Source organism: Mus musculus, chromosome 1, assembly GCF_000001635.26.
Source record: "Mus musculus strain C57BL/6J chromosome 1, GRCm38.p6 C57BL/6J".
NCBI lineage: Eukaryota > Metazoa > Chordata > Mammalia > Rodentia > Muridae > Mus > Mus musculus.
The window spans coordinates 68243525-68257362 of NC_000067.6; the positions used below are offsets into that span (position 1 = coordinate 68243525).

The 13838-nt window shown below is 36.0% G+C and overlaps 1 protein-coding gene across 5 annotated transcripts in view; it reads right to left on the reverse strand.

Moving 5' to 3' along the window:
• The window catches only part of Erbb4 (erb-b2 receptor tyrosine kinase 4), a 1076693-nt gene that overhangs the window by 211641 nt on the left and 851214 nt on the right, over nucleotides 1-13838 (reverse strand). For all 5 annotated transcript variants that reach the window (XM_006495692.4, XM_006495693.4, NM_010154.2 and 2 more), the window contains exons 18-19: nucleotides 11005-11127; nucleotides 7056-7154 (exon numbers count right to left, since the gene is read on the reverse strand). In XM_006495692.4, the coding sequence (XP_006495755.1) occupies nucleotides 7056-7154; nucleotides 11005-11127 (222 nt within the window). The remainder of the gene's footprint in view (nucleotides 1-7055; nucleotides 7155-11004; nucleotides 11128-13838) is intronic.

The window sequence follows — 13838 nt, forward strand, 5'->3', positions numbered from 1 at the left end:
TTTATTTTTATAAGAACAGAAGGAAATGGATAGGAAGAAAAAGAAAATTTTAATGGGAGAAGAAACATTATGCAAAATTACAAGAAATGATTCTAGTAGTGAGGATTAAGAAGTTAAAAATGAACCTATAGAAATAAGTAAGGAAAATATTCATGTAAGCCTTTCAAAGGACCCCAATGGCTGGATCCTCTATTGGAATCAAGATAGGTTAGTACCCTCTTAGACATGGAGGGCCAGGAGGAGCTCTTTATCTGCTAGTCCACCAAAAAAAAAGTTCTTCAGAAAATACATGACTCCTTTCCACAGAATCAAGTGGAATAACATTTCTCAGGATTTGTTTAATTCTCTGATTAAAATGTATAATTAAATTGATTAGTAGAATAGATAGGGAATTAATAATATGAACTAAATTAAATGATCCAAATACAGTATGCCAAACTTATGGCATGAATTGGAAAAATATTATTTAAAACAAATTGTTCTAGAACATACTAGAACATACAAGACTTAATGGAAGAATATCCAAAGCTTATAGAATAGAGAAAAATATTTATATAATTCAACTATATAATGGTGGTGTTTCTTAGACGTGTTTCCATTTTGTGCTTGTGGTTAGAAGGATTGAACTCAGCAAACAAAATTCTAGGCTCCCAACATCTTGCACTCAAGTAGCTGAGAATAAGATTCTTCCTGCACATGGTGGGTGACACACACCTTTACTCCCAGCACTTGGGAGACAGAAGCAAAGAGGTAAAGAGGCAGAGAGGCAATAAGGCAGAAGCTGAGGCAGAGAGGCAAAAAGACAGAAGCTGAGGCAGAGAGGCAGAGAGGCAGAGAGGCAGAGAGGCAGAGAGGCAGAGAGGCAGAGAGGCAGAGAGGCAGAGAGACAGAGAGGCAGAGAGGCAGAGAGGCAGAGAGGCAGAGAGGCAGAGAGGCAGAGAGACAGAGAGGCAGAGAGGCAGAGAGGCAGAGAGGCAGAGAGGCAGAGAGACAGAGAGGCAGAGAGGCAGAGAGGCAGAGGCTGAGGCAGAGGCAGGTGAATTTCAATCAGTTTGAGGTCAGCCTGGTCTACAAAGTGAGTTCCCAGGCAGTAAGAGCTACACAAAAAATCCCTGTCTTGAAAAACAAAACAAACAACCAAAGAAAACCAAGCCAAACAAAACAAAAATAATAAAATTCTATAATATGACAAAAAACTATGATTCATATATATTTCACATACAAAAATTGCTCTGGAAAGGGAAATTAAGGTGTAGGATCTAAGTAATAATTTATGCTCTGGAGACAAGAAATAACTATTTGAAGAATATTTAGCTTGAGATAAGAAGGATAAGTTGGAATTTATGTTATAACGGTGGATACACAGTTTAAACAAACTACCTTCAACAAGAAATGAGAATAAAGTTGATGAGGACGAAGACCACTGGGGAATTAGTCAGGTGCTCTGCAAACTAAGGGCATGGCTATGTCACTTGCATGAAGACACTGGCAGGTTCATGCAGAGAAATGATATGATTGAAGCTTCATATTTTAAAAGTAGGGAGAGCCTTTGGAGAAGGCTCATTTCAGTAAACTGTTTTCTCAACCAGCATGATGATCTGCATGGAGTTTCCCAGCATGTACATAAGTACCTAGGCATGGAAGTATGGTCCTGAAATCCTAGTGCTGGAGAAGCAGAGAAAGAAGAATTCCTGGGGCGTGTTAGTCAGGCAGCCTAACCGAATTGGTGAGAACCAGGTTATGTGACAGTTCCTGTCTCAAACAGTAAGGTGGAAGATGACAGAGGAAAAATACTCAAAGATTAAGTGCTGTTCAAATGCAGTTATACATTTTTTTTAGGAGGACATCCTTTTATTGTTATTTTTATTTTTATTGGATATTTTCTTTATTTACATTTCAAATGTTATCACCTTTCCTGGTCCCCCCCTCCCAGAAACCCCCTATTCCATCATCCCTCCTCCTGCTTCTATGAGGGTGTTTCTCCACTCACCTTCCCACTCCCTGCCCTTGATTCCCCTACACCAGGGCATCTATTGAGCCTTCATAGGACCAAGGACCTCTCCTCCCATTGATGCCTGACAAGGCCATCATAGGATATATATATATACAGCTGGAGCCAGGTGTACTCTTTGGTTGATGGCTTAGTCCCTGGGAGCTTTGGGGGTTCTGGTTGGTTGATATTGTTTTTCTTCCTATGGGGTTGCTACCCATTTTGAGAATAAAGAGAATTCCATTAAATTTAAAAACTACTTTTCTTTTCATTTATTATTGATATTTTTTCTTAAGGAAAATAGCAGTTATTAACTGACTTTGGAAGCTCATTCCTACAATATAGGGCTTTAAAAGACTCTGGAATGTTTACTTCTAAAATGGTCTATAAAATGACCAAATATATATGGATAAATAGGTAATTGAATTAAATATTGTCAACTTTTAAGACTAAATTATTAACAAGATGCAGACTTTAAAAGTTACCACTGACCACATATAGTCACACAAAGGAAACTTTGTGTGTGAAAATACAGAACGAAACTCTTCCACATCATTACAAGGCTGCTCTAATCGGAAGAGATTCTATGTTTCTTACCCCCACTCACATAATGACAGCAATTGGAGTTGGAAGAATTTACTTGCATCAAATCTGAGTATCACAAATGCAATTCTGAAAGGGTAAGCAAATCATGTGAACATTACTTCAGGAAAATAGCCAAATGACAGTTGGGTAAGATAAATAAAAAGTCCTTGGGGCACAGCAAAAAGAAAATCACCTCCTTTCCCCCCCGAAATGATGCAATTTACAAAATGCTGACAGTTCACATGAAACTCCTTTTCCTGAATCACCTGGCCATGTATTATAAATGTAGCATGAGAAATCTGGACCTGTAGCCAAGCAGATTCACATGTGCTCTGAGCCAGTACTGGAAGCCCAGCCCTAGAATTTAGTGTAATTATATATTTCTTCCACTCCCAGTTTATTTTTTAAGAAAACAAATAATTTAGTTAAAACAGTCTAAAACAGTCTCAACAGACAATGGGCGTAAATGTCCTGGGAAAATAGAATAAAGGACACTGAGAAAAACCAAAAGCCCGTCTCAATTTTCCAGGACTCTTAACAAAATATCACCTTTTCTGGGACATATCTTCTATACAATTTGATGCTAATTTTTAAACACAAAAAAACAAACAAATCTCTTAAAAGCTTCATTTTCCCCAGAGAAACTGTGCTACTTGAAACAAGAATTAGAAATATCTATAAATGCAGGCATCCTCTACATGAAGATAAACCTTTAGAGTCATTTTCTTAATGTCATTCAATGTGATCTTCCTTTATGGGAATGAAGAATGCACTGGCCATTCACTAGGAGCATGTTATTATTATCATTATGAATCCATTAGACATGTTCAGGCGAGCTAAGTAGCAGCCCTGTGACCAAATTCTCCTTCCGTTGCTTTTAGCGAAACATTTGATAAAATACAGTCTGCCCCTCATTTACTTTCTGCTTGTGGTAAAAATTTAAAAAGAATAGTAAAATCTTTTCCTTTGTCCTTGGATATCAATAGAGGCGTTAGCTGTTGGTGATGAGTTTGGATTATTTAGCTGCAGTATTTTTCGGACATTTGTTATAATAAACAATAAAACACACATAAATATATATGTATGTTTACATCATCATTATATAAAGTGGAATATTGTACTATAGAGATAAACAGCCTAAGTGGAAAGGAGTCTAATGCTTAGTTGGTGTACATAGTTTTCATTGTCTTTGTAAGCTTTAGCTTTTACTATTTAAAACACACACACACACATGTATTATGTTGTATGTGTGTGTGTATATATATATATATATACACATATACCATATGTACATATGCACAGAAATACGTGTAGATATCATTATGCAAAACAGATCCATAGATACTTTCAGAAGATCCTGATTTTGTTTGAAAGCTCTCCTGGAACACTTTCCTATGATGTTGAAACATTTAGTGCCCAGGTACTTCTTTCTGCCTAGTGGGCTTCTTTGCCATTGAAGCCCTTTTCTTCCACCCTCAACAAGTAAAGTCATAAAGATATTACGAATCCCTCTCTTCTTAACTATCATCCAGTGATGTAGGAATTAGAATATGGGCTCTAGTTCTCTCACTTTCCTAGCAAATGTCAACCAATGAAGTTTAGGAGAACATTAGGCTTAATTTTCTTAATTCTTGAATCAGACAGTGAGTACTAGATTGTGGCGCGTCTCCAAAAGGAAAGGAAGCCACAGATATCACTGTGTTAGGTAGCAGTTGTGTTGTCTTATGTCCATACTCTCCTACTCATAAATCATCCAACTCTAGTATAAATTACTTCTGCTTAGGTATTTCATGAGCAGCTTCTGCTTCTGGAAGAACTTCCACTAAGACACTTAATGCTTTACGATTACTTGTAAATTCAGCTCTGCCCTTTGGCTCAACTTAAACAGAATTTTGCTTACATGGACCTTCCCTTTTAGTTTGAGTTGTTATTTAACAAGCAAAATGCTCTGTGAACATTGTGAATAATCTACAAATGAAGGCACAGAAGGTAGTCATACATTTCCATGGAAATTTTGTAGTACACTTAAATACTGCGCTCACCATCAATGTTGCCAGTTAAATAGGTTTTAATTAGTGTGATGCTATCTTTTCAATATTTTAAAACAGGTCACAAGGGTAGTAGACATTTTTTTCAGCTTTCCACTTATCAGAACTCTACCAGTAGCAAGCCAGCAAGCCGTTAAATTGCTAGCACCTATCTGAAAGTAGGAAAGACATATCAAAAAAAGAAATTCTTAATTTCTTAGCTTAGAAAGAACAGATTTTTTTTTTTGTCTGTTAGTTAACAAATTTGCCATCCATCTAGGAAAATGACTCCTTTCAGGCTCAATCAGAGGCTCATCCAATCATCCAAAATTCAACAGAAAGCTAAGACTTGAAGCTACCATCCTACTCCTGTTTCCATGGGAATAGGCTTCAGCTCAAGGTGGGGGGAGGGGATGAATGGGGTTAGGAGCTTTCAAATAATCATTCGAAATCATGATGAGGTTTTTAGAGTTTCTTTTTCAATGTGATTATTTTGTAGCCTCTTAACCCTCTTTTGCCAGACTGTTTCCATGGAAATATGACTACTGTTCAAGCTTCCAGCAGAGATTGTTAGCATTCTTGTGAATTACAGCTTTGGTTGTAGCCCAAGGTGGCCAAGCTTGATCTTCTGTTTTATATATGAACATCCACATTTTATTTACCTTAATTTTTTAGTAATTTCTACTTAACTTGAAAATTTCACTTTCCTTCCTCAGTTTATAGCTATGATCTAGGTCAAACTGAATGACTAGGGCATCACTGAAAATTCTTCAGTTCTGAATTGTACCACATGAGTCAGGCACTTAGCTGCAGGGAGTCTAGTAAACTTTCGAGACATTCTGAAAAAAAAGTTTTAGTTACTGGATAAGTAATATTTATTATAAACTGTTGCTAGTTAGGCAATAAGGGTGGTATTTTAATTATTTAGCAACTGATATGCACTGAGACTGTTCTTTAGAACTGCTTGCTTGTACCCTTCTCAGCCCTACTATGTAATAGACAACAGTAAATTAAGCTTAAATAGTCTCATGAAAGATAGTATTATTCTGGAAAATTTCAAGGTCATATACTGAGCCTCTATAAAACTCCAAAGGAGCTTGCAAGATACACTAGGTAAGAGTGCATAGCAATCTGTCTTTAAAAAGAGACAAAGTGCGTATGCGGGTATCGTCTTTACATAAAGGTCATTTTGAAATCAAAATCATTCTTATTATTGAATACATTATGTTAAAAGACAGAGAAAGAATATATGGGTCTATTTCAGAATCCCTAGTAAGATATCAACGTAAAATATAACACCAGGCCTCACATATAATTTTATTCAAACCTACCTTCAAAATTTGAACAGCCCAGTCTACAACTTTCTCTGTGGGAAATCTTCAAGTTCTGATTGACTTTATCAAGTACTTTCATTCTTTAGCAGTTTTTGTTATTATTATTCTAAGTGGATTCATAATCCACTTTGGTTAATCTGAATTGAAAATTTTAAATTTCACTTGAGAACTTAAGTTAAAATATGCAAGTTTCTGTTGAAATACAGGAGCAACTGAAGGACTATCATCACCAATTTTGACTGTTTTTATCTTAATAGATTATAATGCTAAAAAATAAAACATATAAATTAATTTTTCAAAGCAAGCTCATGACTCACAAAATGTAGTTCTTGTGGTTACCACATTTGTGGTTGTGAGAGTGGGGTCTGCTCCTAAAATAAAACTTTCAATCTTATTTGTGTGAAATTTTCTTGGAGCACAGGCAGACAAATTTACCTAATGTTTTGTCCTAGTTACCTATGCTTGCCTTTCTACCAAAAAGGGTAGGGCTGAGTATGGCCACAGTGAAGACAAGACAGGCAAATCCTCACAATTCTCTGCTACTTAAGAAAATATTTCTGGTCAAATTTGGCTGACCATGCATCATCTCTCTGCTTTGCAAAACTTAGGTAACCTTGGTTTGCTCTTTCAATCCAGCGATATGAAAGATCATTTGTAAACTATTTAGAACACTATTTGGAACCTACTGCAGGCGTTTCTAATAATATATTGGGACAGCTTTAGTATTATAGAAGTATTATCTAAATAAGAAGGACCTACTGTCATCACCATCAAGTACTTTTAACTCTGTTGTAACTGCATTTAGTAAATGCATTTCTAATTATAATCCAAGGTATAAAAACAAAAATATCACATTCTTGAATTACAGGAAGAAATTCAATACGAGGATAATAAATATCTTTATATTACCGAAGTTCTCCTAGAGTTTAATCACAGCAGACAACTATAAATCAGGGATGTTCTGAAAGGTACAGGGTATAGTGAAGGGATCCTAGCACTTTAAGCATGAGGTTATAATAGGTATAGATGAGAAACTTTGGGGGGTGGTTGCCTTTTTCTAATTTTATTTTCAAGCACTAATTATAAAGAAAAAATATGACTATGTAGTTGTTTACTTACATCCATGAACTCCACGTTGGCTTTGGGGCCAGTTGTTTCATTGAGGATCTTTATAGCCACAGGGATTTTCACTGTTTCACCTTCAGGCACCCAAATACCCTTGCAGGGGAAAAATCACATTAATTCTACATTGATATGACATAATATTTATAACAGAATATAATTTGATTTGGCTGATCAAACTTTAAATTTAATTTATTTCATTTTATAGATTATCATATAAGTACAACATTTCTCCCTCCTCTTTCCTTCCATGAAAACTTCGTATACCCCTGCCCACTCTCCTTCAAGTTCATGGCCTCCATTTTAAATTACTTGCTATTAATATGAAATAATATTTCATGACAAGTTCTAATCTAAGTTTTAATCCATAGTAGCTTATTAGTTTTATTAAGTTCTATATATTAATGATTGTCACTGCATTCATATAAATACTTATATTGATCTTTGGCAATTCTGACTTACTATGAACATAGTTGCAGAATTTATAGATTAGGACAAAATTAAAAATGTAGACTTTAAGGTACAAAATTAATAATAGTGTTTCTAGGAAAACTTAAACAATATTTAAATGAGGACAAGAATTTTTATAGGCTAGATAAGAATGCATGGATTATCGATATTTTTTTTTAAAAAGAGTATATATTCCAAAAATAACACAGAAACACATATGAAGAGCAGGAACCTGATGATTAGCTATGATAGTTTAACTTTGAAAGGCAGGAGATGAAGCTATTGGCTACAGTTGTATCTTCTCTATCAGCTGGTCACAGTGTTAGAGAGACACATAGCATAGGGAAGTGTGTTTATATTATCCAAAGCTAGAGTAATAGAGGATATAGTAATAGTCTGAGAACTGCTGAATACTAACAACAGTTAAGAAAAGTGCTTTAAAACATCAGGATGAGATTTATGGTCATGTTTGACTCAAGCAGAGTTAATGCAGAAATGTATGTGCACAAATACTAAACACTGACGTAAGTTATTTGTGGTATAATTTTTAAAAAGGGTATTCAAGCACAAGGAGAGCAGTGATAAACAAACAAGCAAACAAAAAAACCAACTAAGACCCCCAAACCCCAGGCTATATTTTCTCAGAGTTCCTATCTAGGACACAGAATATGCTTACCATTATTCAATAAAATAACCACACAGGGAGTTACTTTATAAAGCAATGGCATCAATATTAAAATATTCCTAGAGTGTAGTTTTATATTGAGAATATAAATTCGGTGTGAATTAATTTGTACCGCTTTTGGAAAAACTTTAACCATTACTAAATAGATCTAAAAAAGTAAAATTTAACTACATTTTTACCTGTATTGGCCCTAATTTTTGTTGTTGTTGAAGCATCACATAGTATTAGCTTGAAGGAACAATTAAACAAGAATGTATCCAGGCCATTGGCATTTGTGTGGCTACCAAAAGTTTTTCATAGCTTAAGACAGTGTGTCTTACAGTGTATGATACATACACTGGCAACACATATTTCAGACATACAGTTAAAAAAAACTGATGAAACTTCTAAAGACTTTTCTATAAGCACTCATTAATTCACATACATTCAGTTTTGTCAATATGGCATGTAGAAATGATTGCAAACATGAAACACAAGCAAAGAAGTTCTTAAAGCTTTCTGTTGACTTTTCTATAGCTAGCTCAGAAAGCCTCATTCATATTAATGTGTATGAGCATTCAAGAGATTATCAGATAAATCATGGGGCCAGTGGGAGGCAAAAACCTTTATGTAAATGAAGGAAACAGAAGACATGGTAAAGAAGTGTTTCTGAGAGATAGGAAATAAGATAGTAGTGATTCAATTTGTTACTTCTAACACCTTTATTTAAGATAAAAATTAAGATTATGTATGCATTATTCCAAATAATTTTATAAAATTTTTCATTAAAATACATTAAAGTTAAAATTATTTTAAAATGGATTCAAATTTTAAAGTATAAAATTGCATAATTGTGTCTTTTTTCCAGCATAACTTAAAGATAGATAAAGGATAACTTCTGTCTTTTGAACTTGCAAAGAATTTGAAGATCAGAAAGACAAAATCAGCCTAGACTAGAATCTGTGCAAATTGGACACTCAGTTAATGATTTAACTGAACAAACTACACACAACAAAATGATAGGAAGGAATTCACAACTTGATATCCAAAGGTTTATAAATATTTGCAAATACCCAGGAAACGAAAACTCAGGTCTGCAGTGTGACCAAACCTTAATACTTTTGTAATAAATAAATCATTATTTTACGTTATTTGATGTTTTAGAAATAATGTTTCACTGAATTGTCAAGGCTGGTCTCAAACTTTTTAGCTCAAGTAATTCCCCTGGCTCAAACTCACAAGTTTGAGGTTACAGGTGAGGGGCCAAATCTACTCAATCTTGAAACTGGCCTCCATCTTGAAAGAGAGAAAGACAGAAAGAAAGAACGAACGAATGAACGAACGAACAAACAAAAGAAAGAAAGGCAAACAGGGAGAGAGAGAGAGAGAGAGAGAGAGAGAGAGAGAGAGAGAGAGAGAGAAGAAAGCCTGAAAATTTTACCCAAAGCTGAACCCAAACTGCACCCAAGTACCAGGAAGGACCCCAAGGCTTTTGCTTGGCCGGAGTGACTCCTTATAGCTAAGTTAATCAAAGCAAGTTAATCAAAGCAAGTTAATCAAAGATTAGTCTGCTTGTTTCAGGTGTACTTTCAGACTGCGTGGTCATTGTACAGTCTTGCTGCAGAGCACCCACCTGTGGGCTTACAATGGACATTCAATAGGATGCTTGTCAGGTTGGACACCCCTCACTTACTCCCATTTTCCTATAAAACCTTGCCCTGCTACTTCACCAAAACCATCCTGTCGCTCGTCTGTAAGACCAAATTCCAGTGTGTAATAAAGAGAGCCTAATGGGATTACATCAGAGTTGGCTCCTTGGTGGTCTTTTGGCATGCACAAAAGGTTTCTAGCACAACACAGGTATATACCACCATACCAGTCATCTAATTAAGTAGGGAAAGCATTGAGCATTTCAAAATGTAAAAATTTTAAATTTCTATCTACCTATAACATGTTTTGTAAAAAATCAATGATAAACATATCACTTAGAAAATACACAGTACTATGTAAAAGCAAATTATGCAATAGTTAATTTTTAAATTAACAACTACAAGAACACTAAAACTACCAATATTAAGCACTAACCCATATATGTAATCAGTTAGAAAAATGTTATAATCTCATTTTAATAATATATTTGCACACTCATATGGACTTTAAGTGATCAATTAGTAAGGTACTGACAGAACCTAGAATAAAAGAGCAGAAAGAAGAGCAAAGGATTGTGGGAGATTACTGAGGAAGTTCTGGAAGCACAGAAAGCAACAACCTGGCGGAAGAGGTTGAGTTTTGGTGGAAAAAAAAATGAAACGTTGCCAAAGAGAAGAAAATGCTGAGACTCGAAGGGCATTGCATGGACTCTACTGGGCTAAGTACTTGAAACTCTCTTTCTCTAGAGACTGCATTTATCCAGACTTGTTCAATAAAAATGAATGAACTTACCTGTGTAGCAACTTCTCAGCACTACTAAGGATTGATATTAAAAAGAAATTATGGAGCAGAGAACTACCTCGTCTGATCTCAGTGGGAAATGAGGCCCCTAATCCTGTAGAAACTTGATGCACCAAAGAAGGGAGACACTGGCAGGGGTGAGGTAGTGGTGGGTCATTGCAGGAGCACCCTCTCAGAAGTAAAGGGGAGAGGAGAGGGACTGGAGAACTCTGGGGGGACCAGGAAACAGGGCTGCATTTTGAATGTAAGTAAGTAAAGTAATTTAATAATAATAAAACAGAAATTAGGTTGGCTAAAGTAAATACTTTGGTTATTATTTTTTTTCAAAGCCTGAAATACAACATAAATAATTGATGGCAGCAAGTAGTGTGCTTTACTTACTTTATAAACGGTTCCAAAAGCTCCCGAGCCAAGGACCTTTACCCTCTTTAGTTCGGTTTCCTTCAAAATGCGAAGTTGAGCTTGATTGGGTGCCGTGCCACTGGGAGTTAAGGGCTCTACCAGCTGCAAAGCAAAAGCAGCAAGTTGTGTATCTTTCATCCATACCCAGTTCTGCTTCTTGCCCTCTGGTTCTTTTTAATGCTTTTAGAAGAGTACGCCAGCATACATTTCTTTGACAAACAATACCACTGAATATTTGCCACAGCCCCATCCTGTGTCCACACCTGTTCTTGGTCTGGTTGAGCTGAAATGTTGCATCTATTCTACCACTGCAAGGCATGCTGACTAGAAGATAAGATGCTAAGTACATAAACAAAGTAAAAGAAGACAAACTACAACAAAACCAGAAATAGTCCCTTCTAAGCTCTTATAATAATTGAAAGAAACCATGATCCCATTAGAAGGCGATGGTAGTTAGTGTGATACTAATCCTTTGGGCAGTAACTACATGAAATACACGAGGTTCTTGTCAAGTCTCAATTCCCACCTGAGGAAGCCTAAAGTTCTGCTTTTTTTTTTTTTTTTTTTTTTTTTTTTGTGGATTACCAGGTGTTATTTATTTATGATGGTGAGTTGTGAACTCATTTTAAGTAGTGAGTAGAGAGTTTGGTTCTAAACTATAAATCCACTTTGGGAGACAAAGGGATGCAATAGCAAATGGGGATGAAATCTTCTTAGTTCCGGCTTCCAAATAGTTGTATATTAAGATCAGTCTTAAGACAATGAAAGTAGAATGACATTAAAAACCCAGATGTTCATTAACTGAAGAATGGATACAGAAAATGTGGTTCATTTATACAATGGAATACTATTCATCTATTAAAAATGAGGACATCATGAATTTGGAAAGTAAATTTGTGGAACTATAAAATATTATCCTGAGTAAGGTAACTCAGACCCAAAAGAACATGCATGGTATGTACTCACTGATAAGTGGTTATTAGCCAAATATACAGAATACCCAGGATACAACCCACAGGCTGTAAGAAATGTAACAAACAAGAACAGGGGAAAAATCCAGAAAGCCAAGAAAATGAATGGAAATAAATAGCCTCTGGGAGTGGGAGGTGGGAGGACCCTCTAGAAAGTAGCAGAACCCAGGAAGTGAGACACTCTCAGGACTCATTTGGGGTAACCTTAGCAAAAATGCCCAACATTGGGGAATGGGAACTCTAAGTGTCTACCTCCAGTACATAGACAGGGCCTTAAGTGGAGGGACAGGGTTACTAACCCACAGTCAAAATTCCAGACCCAGAATTGTTCCTGTCTAAAAGAACTGATGGGATAAAAATGGAGGAAAGACTGAAGGAAAGGCAGTCCAATGACCAGCACAAATTTGAATCCATCTCATGGGGCATGGGTGGTACCAAGGACTGACACTACTATTCTATGATATGCTTACAGATGGGAGCCTGGAATGGCTGTCTCTGAGAGGCCCTACCAGCAGCTGACTGAGACAGAAACAGATATTTACACCTAACCATTGGACTGAAGTCAGGGACCCCTGTGGTTGAAGTAGGGGTAAGGATTGAAGAAGCTGCAAGGGAGAGAGACCCCATACAAAGACCAACAGTCTCACCTAACCCAGACCCCAGGGAACTCCAGGAGACTGACCCACCAATGGGGAGCATACATGGGCTGGTCTGAGGCCCAAGACACATATGTAGCACATATGTAGCAGAGATTTGCCTGGTCAGACCTTAGTGGGAGAAGATGCGCTTAATTCTTGAGGCACCAAAGAAAGGGGAGGCTTGATGCGGAGGCACCCTCTTGGAGGAAAGGGGGAGGAAGGGTGAGATGAAAACAGTGGCAGGGGGTCCAAGGGAAGAGAAAAGACTGCAATATAAGTATAATAATAATAATAATAATAATAATAATAATAAGCCATGCAAAGAGAGAAGGAAGCATGAATTAATAAAATACATCAGACATGAGATGAATATAATAAGTAAGATAGAACTAGGAAAAGGCAGCTCAAGAAAGAGCTGGGTGTGGCCAACAAGTAAAATTAGGCTGAAATCAATATTTCTTTTTAAAAGATTCATTTATTTATTTATATATATATATGAGTGCTCTATCTTCATGTACACCTATCTACATGCCAGAAGAGGGCATTAGAACTCATTATAGATGTTTGTAAGCCACTATGTGGTTGCTGGGAATTGAACTCAGGACCTCTAGGAGAGGAACCAGTGTTCAAAACCTTAAGCCATCTCTACAGCACTCAACATAATTGCTAAGATGTCATTTAGCAGAAGAGTAATCACTGGTAAAGGTGACTAAATTAGTCACCCTCCCAACCATAGTTTCCCATTCTGAAATTTCAGCTACCTGTATTTTGGAATGTAATTGGAAAATAATAAATATAGTATTTCAGAAAAAAAATCATGTTTAAAATAATTTTCACTGAAGCAATTTATTTATTTTCATCCAAAGTAACTTTAATTTACTTATTATATCTGATAGATAAATCAAACTTCATCAAGGTTTTGAATGTATAGGAATAAACAGTATAGGAATAAACATATAAACTTCAATATAATCTACAGTTACAAATATGCCTTGGTTTTAGAAGGCATTACTCTTGGGTCATGGAATCTGCTGTACTATACAGAGCATTTTGAGCACCCAAAGCCTACATCTTGGAATAACATTTTATGTTATAATTCATTCTCAAAAAAGAGAAATATTAAGCCTTCAAAAGTTCAATTCTTTTGATAAAAAGGAATTAAAATTTAAAAATATATGGAAATATAGCCTGTTTTATACTCTGC